General features: G+C 38.0%; 1 protein-coding gene across 4 annotated transcripts in view; it reads left to right on the top strand.

The window, feature by feature from the left end:
- Positions 1–13,161, top strand: part of LRBA (LPS responsive beige-like anchor protein) — a 759,310-nt gene that overhangs the window by 128,472 nt on the left and 617,677 nt on the right. For all 4 annotated transcript variants that reach the window (XM_070386647.1, XM_070386648.1, XM_070386644.1 and 1 more), the window contains exons 17-18: positions 2,808–2,905; positions 11,392–11,484. In XM_070386647.1, the coding sequence (XP_070242748.1) occupies positions 2,808–2,905; positions 11,392–11,484 (191 nt within the window). The remainder of the gene's footprint in view (positions 1–2,807; positions 2,906–11,391; positions 11,485–13,161) is intronic.

The following is a 13,161-nucleotide window of genomic DNA, read 5'->3' as shown; positions in this document are numbered from 1 at the left end:
AGCCCCAGTGCCCTACCTCTAGATGATTTATTTAGCATATTGAGAATTAAATATTGAAGTAGCTGCCACAGCGAGAATTAAAAAGCAGTGAATGAACCTGGACTCAGGGCACCGTAGGGATGACTGCCTGCTGCTTTCCTTTGTATCTGTGGGTTAGTAATGCCCAATAAGGCCCGCATGAGATACGAAATAGTCAACAAAGACTGTGAAGGGTTTTCTTGAAATTTGTAGATTTCAGAACTCCTATGTGCTTATTCTTGTGCTGCTCTGCAAATGTTATCAAATTGTGCCATATACAGAAGTGTGTTCACCCAATAAACATCTATTGATCTTTCCCTGCTCATGCTTCCCTTTGTGTCTGATTAAGCAAAAATAAAAGAAGCTGCATAGGAACAATTTTAAAGTCCAAAGAGACACCAACTTTGTTTTAAGGCTGCAGTAGCTGATAGGAAATCTTCTTGTTACCTTCTCCAGCCTTCTCTCTGGAGATACAGCAATAAATTCAGAAACCTGTTAGCTAACACAGGCATTTTAAACACTTCTCCATTGCTTCTTATACTACCTGCCATGCCTAACAGTGTATCATTTAAGATTTAAAAGTACAAATCCAGACAGGGGAGAAAAATATGCCGCCCCAAACAAAAACCCACCTTAAAGTTTTGGGAAAAAATTTTGCTTCCCTGTTCTCCACTTGGGTGATGAGACCCCCACCACCACTGCAATGTCCATTTTAAAAAATGTCAAGAGGCAGTCTGTACGCAGATGGGCTTGCAATATATATTTCTGTGGCCCAGGTGGTGAGTCTAGTGGTGTTTATCACATCATGTCTGCCTTGGACAAATTAAAAAATGAAAAGTTTATTATTACCACGTATATAGATAGAGAAAAAGTAAGAGAATTCTAGAAAGAAACATAGAAAAGGTGTACAAAAAATAGCAAAAAAAAAAAAAAAGAAAAAGCAAGAGAATTCCAGAAAAACATCTATTTCTACTTCATTGACTATGCTAAAGCCTTTGACTGTGTGGATCACAACAAACTGTGGAAAATTCTTAGAGTTGGGAATACCAGACCACCATACCTGCTTCCTGAGAAACCTGTGTGCAGGTCAAGAAGCAACAGAATTGGACATGGAACAATGGACTGGTTCCAAATTGGGAAAGCAGTACATCAAGGCTGTATGTTGTCACCCTGCTTATTTAACTTATATGCAGAGTACATCATGTGAAATGTCGGGCTGGATGAAGCACAAGCTGGAATCAAGATTGCCAGGAAAAATATCAATAACCTCAGATATGCAGGTGACACCACCCTTATGGCAGAAAATGAAGAAGAACTAAAGAGTCTCTTGATGAAAATGAAAGAGGAGAGTGAAAAAGCTGGCTTGAAACTCAACATTCAAAAAACGAAGATCATGGCATGTGGTCCCATCACTTCATGGCAAATAGATGGGGAAACAGTGGAAACAGTGACGGACTTGATTTTCCTGGCTCCACAATCAGTGCAGTTGGTGACTGCAGCCATGAAATTAAAAGACGCTTGCTCCTTGGAAGGAAAGCAGTGACAGACTTAGCATATTAAAGAGCAGAGACATTACTTTGCTGACAAAGGTCCATCTAGTTAAAGCTATGATTTTTCCAGTAGTCATGTATGGATGTGAGAGTTGGACTATAAAGAAAGCTGAGCGCCAAAGAATTGATGATTTTGAACTGTGGTTTTGGAGAAGACTCTTGAGAATCCCTTGGACTGCAAGGAGATCCAACCAGTCAATCCTAAAGGAAATCAGTCCTGAATAATCATTGGAAGGACTAAAGCTCCAATACTTGGGTCACCTGATGCGGAGAACTGACTCATTGGAAAAGACTTTCCTGATGCTTGGAAAGATTGAAGGTGGGAGGAGAAGGGGACAACAGAGGATGAAATGGTTGGATGACATCATCGACTTGATGGACATGAGTTTGAGCAAGCTCCAGGAGTTGGTGATGGACAGGGAAGCCTGGTGTGCTGCAGTCCATAGGGTTGCAAAGAGCTGGACACGACTGAGGGACTAATATGTACTGATACCTTTAATACTAACCACAGATGATATGGGGCTTCCCTGATGGCTAAGATGGTAAAGAATCTGCCTGCAGTGCAGGAGACCCAAGTTTTATCCCTGGGTTGTGAAAATCCCCTGGAGAAGGGAATGGCAGTCCGGTCCTATATTCTTGCATGGAGAAGTCCATGGACAGAAGCTACAGTCCATGGGGTTGCAAAGAGTTGGACACGACTGATCTGCTAACACTTTTTCCCAGATAGGATGTGAGAACTGTCTAGTTATCATTTCCCATAAGATCTGGTTTCAGAACTAGTTTCTAGAGGGACTTGGTGCACATCGTGGTCCTAGCTGCCCCAACACCACTACTATGTTCCCAACGCCTTCTTAGCATTTTGAAGCTTCAGTTTGTCTTTGTTGTAATAAAACAGAACAGCCTGTTTGTCCTTCCCTGCCAGTTTCTTGATATGTAATCATTCCTTAAAAAAAAAAAGAAACCTGTAAATCAATACCTGTTATAACAGTGGAATATGTTTTAAGAAATCTTGACACAGTACAATAGTCATTTTATATCTTTGATTATGAAATTGACTCTTTGGTGTTGTGTATTTTGAATTGTACAGATGAATATGTATATTAAATAGTGTGTTTTAAACAAGTGTATTTGTTCTGAAGCCTACTTATTTTTTTGATATTCTAATTCATTATTACAGAAGTAGTCATTGTTCAAATAAGTTGTTTTCCTTATTTAAAAAAAATTCTAAAATAATTTTAGGATGACAATCTAATGGATGTGCTACAGCTGCTTGTTGCATTAATGTCAGAACATCCTAACTCTATGATACCTGCTTTTGACCAAAGGAATGGGTTACGGTAAGAGTTTAACATTTCAAGAATTTTAATATATTTAATATAAGAGATTAGTTTTTAAATGATAGGTTCTTAGAAATGAAAATTGTTACTGGATCCTATAAAACAGGATATAAGATCCTTTTATTTCATGTCTTATGTTTTTTGAAAAATTCTTCAGCGATAGAGGCTGTGTTACTGTTTAACATGTGAGGACAGATCAGGCAAATCATTCCAGTGTTTGTATAGTTAATGCTGTTATACAGCTATTGTAAGGTCAGATTCTCTTAACAGACGTGTCTTTAGGTCCTAGAATAGTAATATACAATTGTGATCTAAGAGAAGATCTCTATGTCTTTCCTTTAAAATATAACGTCTTCCAACCTCAGTCCCAAGTCATCATTGTATTAGTCTGCTCAGCATGCTGTAACAAAATATCCTAGACCAGGTAGTTTAAACACCAACAATTTGTTTTCTCACAGTTTTGGAGACTGTAAGTCCAAGATAAAGGTGCTGAAGGGAGGCTTGGTGTCTGGTGAGGGCTTTCCCTTTGGAGTGTAGGCAGCCTCCTTCCCACTGTGCTGACATGACCTTTCTGTACAGGGCAGAAAGACAGCAAGTGAGAAAGCAGAAAGCTCTTTGTTTTTTTTGTTTTTGTTTTTTTAAAATAAGGACGCTAATCCACTTGAATCAGGACCCACCTTTATGACCTCATTTAATTTTTGTTTTTTATTTAAATTTTTAATTGGAGTATAGTTTATTTACAATGTTGTTAGTTCCAAGTGTACAGCAAAGTGATTCAGTTGTAACTATACATATATCTAGTCTTTTTTAGATTTTTTTCCCATATAGGTCATTACAGAGTATTGAGTAGAGTTCTCTGTGCTCTACAGTAGGTCCTTATTTGTTATCTGTTTTCTCCCAAATTCCCCCCTGCCCCACCTCCTAATCATAGTTTTTTTAAATTCCCTGTCTTAAAACTTCTCTGTCATGTTTGTATCTTGTTCTGATGATAGGTTTACCCCTTCAGACTGTATTTTCTTGCCTCTTTTGCATGTCTTGACCTCCTTTAACTTAACTGATTTCTTCTCCAAATACAGCTACAGTTGAGCTTAGGGATTTAGTATATGAATTGGGGAGCACATATTCAGTCTGTAACAATTATCAGCAACAAAAGAGAATACTTCTGTTTTAAGTCTTTCATTTAATGGGAAGGTTTTGGGGGCACAAAAGTTGAACACATACTTTGCTGAGTGATCAGCTACAGTAAGTAATTTAATAATCTAGCTATAATAAATTTTCCATACCATGGATCATGGAGAAAGTAAGGGAGTTGCAGAAAAACATCTGCTTCATTGATTACACTAGCACCTTTGACTGTGTGGCTCACAGCAAACTGAAAAATTCTTAAAGAGATGGGAGAAATGGGAGTACCAAACTACCTTACCTCTCTCTTGAAAAACCTATATATGAGTGAAGAAGCAACAATTAGAACCAGACATGGAAAAATGGACTGGTTCAAAATTGGGAAAGGAGTATAGCAAGGCTGTATATTGTAATCTTGCTTATTTAACTTATGTGCAGAAATGCTGGGCTTGGATGAATCACTAGCAGGAATCAAAATTGCCAGGGGAAATATCAACAACCTCAGATATGCAGATGACACCATTCTAATGGCAGAAAGTGAAGAGGAACTAAAGATCCTTTTTATGAGGGTGAAAGAGGAGAGTGAAAAAGCTGGCTTCAAACTCAGCATTCAAAAAATTAAGATCATGGCATCTGGTCCCATCAATTCATGGCAAATAGATGGTGAAAAAGTGGAAGCAGTGACAAACTTTATTTTCTTAGGCTCCAAAATCACTGTGGATGGTGACTGTAGTCATGAAACTAAAAGATGCTTGCTCCTTGGAAGAAAAGCTATGACAAACCTAGACAGTGTATTAAAAAGCAGAGCTGTCACTTTGCCCACAAAGGTCTGTATGGTCTAAGCTGTGGCTTTTCTAGTAGTGTACAGATGTGAGAGTGGGACCATAAAGAAGGCTAAGTGCCGAAGAACTGATGTTTTTGAATTTTGCTGGAGAAAACTCTTCAGAGTCTTGGACAGCAAGGAGATTAAACCAGCCAGTCCTAAAGAAAATCAACTCTGAATATTGATTTAAGGGCCGTTGGTTAAGCTCAATACATTGACTGCCTGATGCAAAGAGCCAGTTTATTGGAAAAGACCTTGATGCTGGGAAAGATTGAAGGCAAAAGGAGAAGGGGGAAGCAGAGGATGAGATGGTTGGATGGCATCATCAACCCAATGGACATGAATTTCAGCAAACTGGGAGATAGTGGGCGACAGTGGAGCCTGGCGTGCTACAGTCCGTGGGGTTGCAAAGAGTCGGACATGACTTAGCAACTGAATGACAACAGCAACCAGTCTTTTATAACAGACTTTTGATTTGTTGTTTTTCGATACTTTGTGTATAAGATAGAAGAAGACTTTATGCATTATACTTAGGGAGTGCATTTTCAGAAATTCCCAGAGAAGCAGAACCAAAAGTGTTTGTGTGCATGTGTGTGTGTGTGAGAGAGAGAGAGAGACAGACAGACAGACAGACATGTATGTTAAGGAATTGGCTTATGTGATTGTAGAAGCTGACAGGTCCAAAATTTGCAGGGTAGGCTGGCAGGTGGAGATCCAGATAAGAGTTGATGTTACAGTTTGAGATTAAAGTCTGTCTGCTGGCATAATTCCCTCTTCTTCTAGGGAGGTCAGTTTTTTGCTTTTGTATTAAGGCCTTTAACTGTTCAAATGAGGTACCCACATTATGAAGGGTAATTGACTTCATTCAGTCTACTGATTTAAATGTCAGAGTAAATGCTGACCTCATAGAATTATTTGGGAAATACTCCCTAACCCTAACCTATAATCTTTGCATCTTGTGATCCGTTAACAAATGTTGATTTTTGTTTTTTGTTTTAGCAGGAAAGGTCAGTCTTCAAGTTCTGCCTGTCCTCTATAAGTGGTTGTTCTCTTGTCCCTTCATTTTTAAAACCTCTCGTCTTCTTTAAGTTTTTCTTGTACACACACCACTCAGGGATTAAGGTGAGAACTGGGTGATAATTCACATCTTCTTTAGAAAGACTTGATTGATCCTGTGGTCTGAGTTTGTCCCATACATTGCATCTCTTAGGTCAGTTTGTGGCTTTTGAAGGTTTTTACACAGGTCTTGCAGATTCTTCCCCTTTGTTTGCTCCTAGTTATTTAGGAGTCTCCTACCTTCTCTAGTCTGTGTGTGCTAAGTTGCTTCTGTTGTGTCCGCTCTTTGTGACTCAATAAAGGACAGAAATGGTATGGACTTAACAGAAACAGAAGATACTAAGAAGAGCTGGCAAGAAACACAGAAGGACTATACAGAAAAAATCGTCATTTTCCAGATAACCATGATGGTGTGATCACTCACCTAGAACCAGACATCCTGGAGTCCAAAATCAAGGGGGCCTTAGGAAGCATTACTACAAACAAAGCTAGTGGAGGTGATGGAATTCCAGTTGAGCTATTTCAAATCCTAAAAGATGATACTGTGAAAGTGCTGCACTCAATATGCCAGCAGATTTGGAAAACTCAGCAGAAGCCACAGGACTGGAAAAAGGTCAGTTTTCATCCAATCCCAAAGAAAGGCAATGCCAGAGAATGTTCAAACTACCTCACAGTTGCACTCATCTCGCACGCTAGCAAAGTAATGCTCAAAACTCTCCAAGCTAGGCTTCAGCAGTACATGAATTGAGGACTTCCAGATGTTCAAGCTGGATTTAGAAAAGGCAGAGGAACCAGAGATCAAATTGCCAACATCTGTTTAACCATCAAAAAAGCAAGAGAGTTCCAGAAAAACATCTACTTCTGCTTTATTGATTACGTCAAAGCCATTGACTGTGTAGATCACAACAAACTGTGGAAAATTCTTTAAGAGATGGAAATACCAGACCACCTGACCTGCCTCCTGAGAAACCTGTATGTAAGTCAAGAAGCAACAGTTAGAACCAGACATGGAAGAACAGACTGGTTCCAAATTGGGAAGGGAGTTCATCAAGGCTGTATATTGTCACCCTGCTAATTTAACTTAATATGCAGAGTACCTCATGTGAAATGCTGGGCTGGATGAAGCACAAGCTGAAATCAAGATTGCCAGGAGAAATATCAATAACCTCAGATATGCAGATGATACCACTCTTAAGGCAGTAAGTGAAGAAGAACTGAAGAGCCTCTTGATGAAAATGAAAGAGGAGAGTGAAAAAGTTGGCTTAAAACTCAGCATTTAAAAAGTGAAGATCATGGCATCCGGTTACATCATTTCAATGCAAATAGATGGGGAAACAATGGAAACAGTGACAGACTATTTTTGGGGGCTCCAAAATCACTGCAGATGGTGACTGCTGCCATGAAATTAAAAGAACCTTGCTTCTTGGAAGGATAGCTGTGACCAACCTAGACAAAATATTAAAAAGCAGAGACATTATTTTGCCGACAAAGGTCCATCTAGTCAAAGCTATGGTTTTTTTCATTAGTCATGTATGGATGTGAGAGTTGGACCATAAAGAAGGCTGAGAGCTGAAGAATTGATGCTTTTGAACTGTGGTGTTGGAGAAGACTCTTGAGAGTCCCTTGGACTGCAAGGAAATCAAGCCAGTCAATCCTAAGGGAATTTCAGTCTTGAATATTCATTGGAAGGACTGATGCTGATGCTGAAGCTGAAACTCCAATACTTTGGCTACCCAATGTGAAGAACTGACTCATTGGAAAAGATTCTGTTGCTGGGAAAGATTGAAGGCAGGAAGAGAAAGGGATGACAGAGGGTGAGATGGTTGAATGTCGTCATCGATTCAGTGGACATGAGTTTGAGCAAGCTCCTGGAGTTGGTGATGAATAGGGAAGCCTGGCCTGCTGCAGTCCATGGGGTTGCAGAGTCACACACGACTGAGCAACTGAACTGAATTGGACTGTGGCCTACCAGGCTCCTCTGTCCAAGGGGAGTTTCCAGGCAAGAATACTGGAGTGGTTTTCCATATGCTTTTCCAGGCCTCTAGTCTGTAGGAACCCATTTTCTTAATTCCTGTAACCTGAAGGATCGTTTTTCTCACGATATTAGCTACTTAAACTTCTGAAAGAAAATTACTCTGAGATATAGACTGTGGGTCAGATTTACAAGAGAAAAGTAAAAATTCAGACTCTTACCTATAAAATGTGTAATGCCTAAGTATTAACTTCTCCACACCAATGCACCTACTTTTTTGTAGTCTTCAGAGTACTTGCAAAATTACTTTTCTATTTGTCTGTAGTTTTTAGTTCTGATACATAGGAAGAGAAGCTCTGTTGTCCTTACTCCATCTTGGTTGGTTGAATGTATATGTTCATCGTTACCCTGGCATTCAGAATATTTCACTGCTGTCAAAATCTTCTGTACTTTGCCTGTTCATCCTTCTCTCAGCACCCCCCCACCCACCAAACCCACAACCACTAATCTTTTTATTGTCTCCCTTGTTCTGCCTTTTCTAGAATGCCATATAGTTAGTATCATTTAGTATGTATTTTTTTCAATCTGAGGCTTTCAACCAAAAGGCTTTTCATAGCTTGATAGCTCATTTCTTGTAGGCCTGAATAATATTTCATTTGGTTGGATGTCTACAGTTTATTTATGCATTGATCAAGGACATCTTGGTTGCTTGCGAGTTTTTGCAGTTACATGTAAAGCTGGTATAAACATGCATATGTCAGTTTTCCCTGAAAATATGTTTTCAGTTCCTTTGGATAAGTACCACAGAGTGCAGTTGCTGGATTGTATGGTAAAAGTGTATTTAGTTTTGTAAGAAACTTCCAAACTGTCTTCCAGAGTGGCTATGCTTTCAGTTTCTTCTGAGGGTGATAATTTGTGTTGCTTCTCCCCCTCACCAGCATTTGGTGGTGTTTGGCCATTCTAATAGGTGTTTTATTTTTGTTTTCATTTGCATTTCCCTATGATGTGGAGCATCTTTTTGTATTCTTATTTGCCATCTGTGTATCTCCCTTGATGAAGTATCTATTAAGTCCTTTGGCTTGTTTATTGTTGGTATATAGGAAAGCAATTGACTTTGGATATCAATTTTGTATTTTTCAACCTTGCTATAATCGCTTCCTATTTCCATGATTTATTTTGTCAGTCAGTCCTAGATGTTCTTCGTAGGTGATCATGTCATCTGCAAACACGGATTGTGTTATATGTTCCTTCGCAGTCTGTACGTATATTTACTTTTCTTGCTTTACCACTTTAGGAAGAAAATTTGGTATGATATTGTAAAGGAATGGTGAGAGGGGACAGTCGTGCCTTTCACTTGATCTAAGTAGTAAAGTTTTGAATTTTTTTCCCATTGAGTGTGATGTTAGCTGTAGGTTTTTTGTAGATAGTCTTTATCAAGTTGAGAAAGTTAACCCTCTGTCCTTAGTTTATTTAGAGTTTTTAACATGAATGCCTGTTGGATTTGTAAAAATTTTTTTTTTGATATAACTGATAACTTTGCTTATGTGTTTATGTGATGATTACCTTAATTGATTTTCAGATGTGAAACTATCCTTGTATACCCAGGATAAATCTCACTTGGTCATCGTATATACTTCTTATACTTTTTTGGATTTGATTTGCTGATGTTTTGTTGAGGATTTTTCATCTCTATTATGTGAGATATTTGTCTAATGTAAGATATTGGTCGTTTTCTTGCAGTGTTTTCTTCTGGTTTTGGTATAGGGTAATGGTGGCTCATAGAATGAGAGTAAGTTAGGAGTATTCCTTCTGCTTCTGTGCTCTGATGGAGCTGGTAGAGAACTGGTATAATTTCTTCCCCAAATGTTTAGTAGATTTTACCAGTGAAAATGGTTTGGTACTTTCAATTTTGGTGGTTATTCAGTATCTTTAGTAGATATAAGCCTATTCATATCTTTTATTTTTTCTTATGTATGTTTTGGCAGATGATGTCTTTCAAGGCATTGGCTTATTGCATGTAGGTTATAGAATTTGTGGGCGTAGAGTTCATAATATTCTTTTATATGGGCATGGCATCTGTAGTTATATCCCTCTTTTTATATGTGACATTAGTGAATTATGTCCTTTCTCTTTTTTTCTTAGCTTCCAAGGAAGCTTATTGATTTTATTGGTCTTTTTGAAGAATCAAGTTTTATTTTTATTGATTTTCTCCATTTTTTATTGATTCGTACTCCAGTGCTTATTGTTTTTCTTCTGCTTACTTTCAATTGAATTTTCTCATCCAGATGCCCTAGAGTAAAAGCTTAGGTTATTGATTTTAGATCTTTCTTCTTTTCTGTTAGAATATATGTATTCAGTGCTGTAAATTTTCCTGTAAGTGCTGCTTTTGCAACATCCCACAAATTTTTATAAGTTGTGCTTTCATTTTCGTTTAGTTGAAAATGTTTTTAATTTTTTGAGATTTCTTCCTTAACCCACCTTTTATTTAGAAGTATTTTGGTGTTTTGCAGTTATCTATTATTGATTTCTAGTTTAATTTCATGTGGTTTTGGAGCCGGTGTTATGTAATCTCCAGTCTTTATATTTGTTGTTTATGTGTTTTTATGGTCCTGGATGTGGTCTATTTGGTGAATGTTCTGTGTGAGCTGAAGAAAAGTGTGTGTTTCTACTGTTGTACAAGCAAGTAGCACGTGTGTGTGTGGTCAGTTGTGTCCAGCTCCTGGCAACTGCATGAACTGGAGTCCTCCCGGCCCCTCCACAAATGTTTCCAGGCAGGAACATTGTAGTGGGTTGCCGTTTCCCTCCAGGTCATCTGTCACAGGAATCTAACCCGCGCCTCTCGCATCTCCTGAACTGGCAGTCGGGTTCTTTACCACCGGGTCACCTGGGTAGCCTGGAAGTAGTGCATAGATATCAGTGACATCCAGTTGTTTGATGCTATTTTTGAGATTAACTATGTGCTTACTGATTTTCTGCCTGCTGGGTCTGTCTTTTTCTGAGAAAGGGATTTTGAAATCTCCCACTATGATAATGGATTAACTGTTTCTCCTTGCACTTCTGTAAGTTTTGCCTTATGTACCTTTAGGCTCTGTAGCTAGGTACATGCACGTTAAGGACTGTTAGGTCATATTGGAGAATTGACCTGTTTATCATGATATAATGTCCTTCTTTATCCCCGGTAACTTTCCATACTTTGAAATCTGTCTGAAATTAATGTAGTTACTCTTATTTTTGATTAGTTATTAAGATGGTATATTTTTGTCCATTCAATTACTTACCTGTATATATTTTTATATTTAAAGTGGGTTTCTTGAAGAGAACATATAGTTGATAAGCAAATTTTTAAATGTTAGAAATGTGTATTAAATTCACTCATATCTTACTTGAAGATAGGTTTATAAATGTGTGACTAAGGTTTATAATTGTGTGACTATATGAAAAAATATGCATATATAAGATATTTACTTTTGAAAGATACTCATAGTAATTTGTTTTAAATTTTAATTTATTCAGTGTTATCTATAAACTTCTGGCATCAACAAGTGAAGGAATCAGAGTACAGGCTCTCAAGGCAATGGGCTATTTTTTAAAACACCTGGCCCCAAAGTGAGTATGCATGAAATCTAAAATGGACTGTTGCATATTACATATCAGTTTTATAAATCTTTGGGATAGTATTTACGTGTGGTCCCTCTAGTCTGTTTTTTATTTATTTTTATTCATAAAATTCTATATAAGTTTAGTCCTCTTTCTACATATTAAAAATAAAGTAGGGAACAGGAGTATATTGTTTCTGTTTCTATTTTAATTTTTCTGCATTTTGTTCACTATGAGAATACATTTGTGTAAGTTGAATTCTAAGTAAATCTAGGTGAGGACTTCTTTCAGGGGGCTTGATCACCATTTGCTTCATCTGTAGTATATAGCTAGCAGAATTAACTTGGGTATTTGTCACATACTGTATTCTGTTATATATATAACTAAAAACTGAAACCTGCATGCTTCTTTTCTTAACTGAATGCAGACGTTCTTGTCCTACCTATTGTTCCTTATACCAGAATTGGTTTATTATAAAAATTAACAGTTTTGGTGGTAGAAAAGTATTGCTAACTTTGTAGTCTGTGTTGAATCCAGCTGGCTGACTGTACATAAGGTTACATTGGAACACAGCCACAATCATTTATTTGTTTATTATCTATGGCTGTTTATACAGCAGCAGTGTTGAGTTATTGCTGCAGAGAGCATGGTACACAAAACTGTAAATTTATACTATCCAGCCATTTGGAGAAAACATTTGACAAAGCCAGGGGTAGAATTAAGTTTGTAATCCTTCAGTTTCTTAGTTTCTGCTTGAAAGTTTAATTTTAGTATGTTTACCTTCACAGTGTTCCTTTAAAAATTCTCTTGCATGTCTTCTACCTTTTCTTTCACATTGTTTTTCTACTTATTTGGCTTTAGATGATTATTCATGGTAGCTGCCAGTTAGTAAAAAATTGCTGTGAAGATTTGGCTTTAGATTATTATTCATGGTTCAATTCAGTTCAATTCAGTCTCTCAGTCGTGTCCGACTCTTTGCAACCCCATGGACTGAAGCACGCCAGGCCTCCGAGTCCATCGCCAACTCCCGGAGTTTACTCAAACTCATGTCGTTGAGTCAAGCTGTCATTTAACCATCTCATCGTCTGTCGTCCCCTTCTCCTCCTGCCTTCAATCTTTCCCAACATCAGGATCTTTTCTAATGACTCAGTTCTTCTCATCAGGTGGCCAAAGTATTGGAGTTTCAGCTTCAGCATCAGTCCTTCCAATGAATATTCAGGAGTGATTTCCTTTAGGATGGACTGGTTGGATCTCCTTGCAGTCCAAGGGACTCTCAAGAGTCTTCTCCAACACCACAGTTCAAAAGCATCAATTCTTTGGTCTCATAGTCTCATGTATAGTTGGATCTATACATGACTCTCAGATCTATACATGACTACTGAAAAAACCATAGCTTTGACTATACAGACCTTTGTTGGCAAAGTAATGTTCAGCATTCAAAAGACGAAGGGCATGGCATCCAGTCCCATCACTTCATGGCAATTAGATGGGGATACAGTGGAAACAGTGAGAGACTTTATTTTCTTTGGCTCGAAAATCACTGCAGATGGTGACTGCAGCCATGAAATTAAAAGACACTTGCTCCTTGGAAGAAAAGCTATGACCAACCTAGACAGCATATTAAAAAGCCGACAAAGGTTTGACTAGTCAGAGCTATGATATTTCCATTAGTCATGTATAGATATG

The sequence above is a fragment of the Bos mutus genome, chromosome 17, assembly GCF_027580195.1.
Source record: "Bos mutus isolate GX-2022 chromosome 17, NWIPB_WYAK_1.1, whole genome shotgun sequence".
NCBI classification, from domain to species: Eukaryota; Metazoa; Chordata; class Mammalia; order Artiodactyla; family Bovidae; genus Bos; species Bos mutus.
Note: the sequence above shows the minus strand (reverse complement) of the source record. Positions and strands in the feature narration are given on the sequence as shown.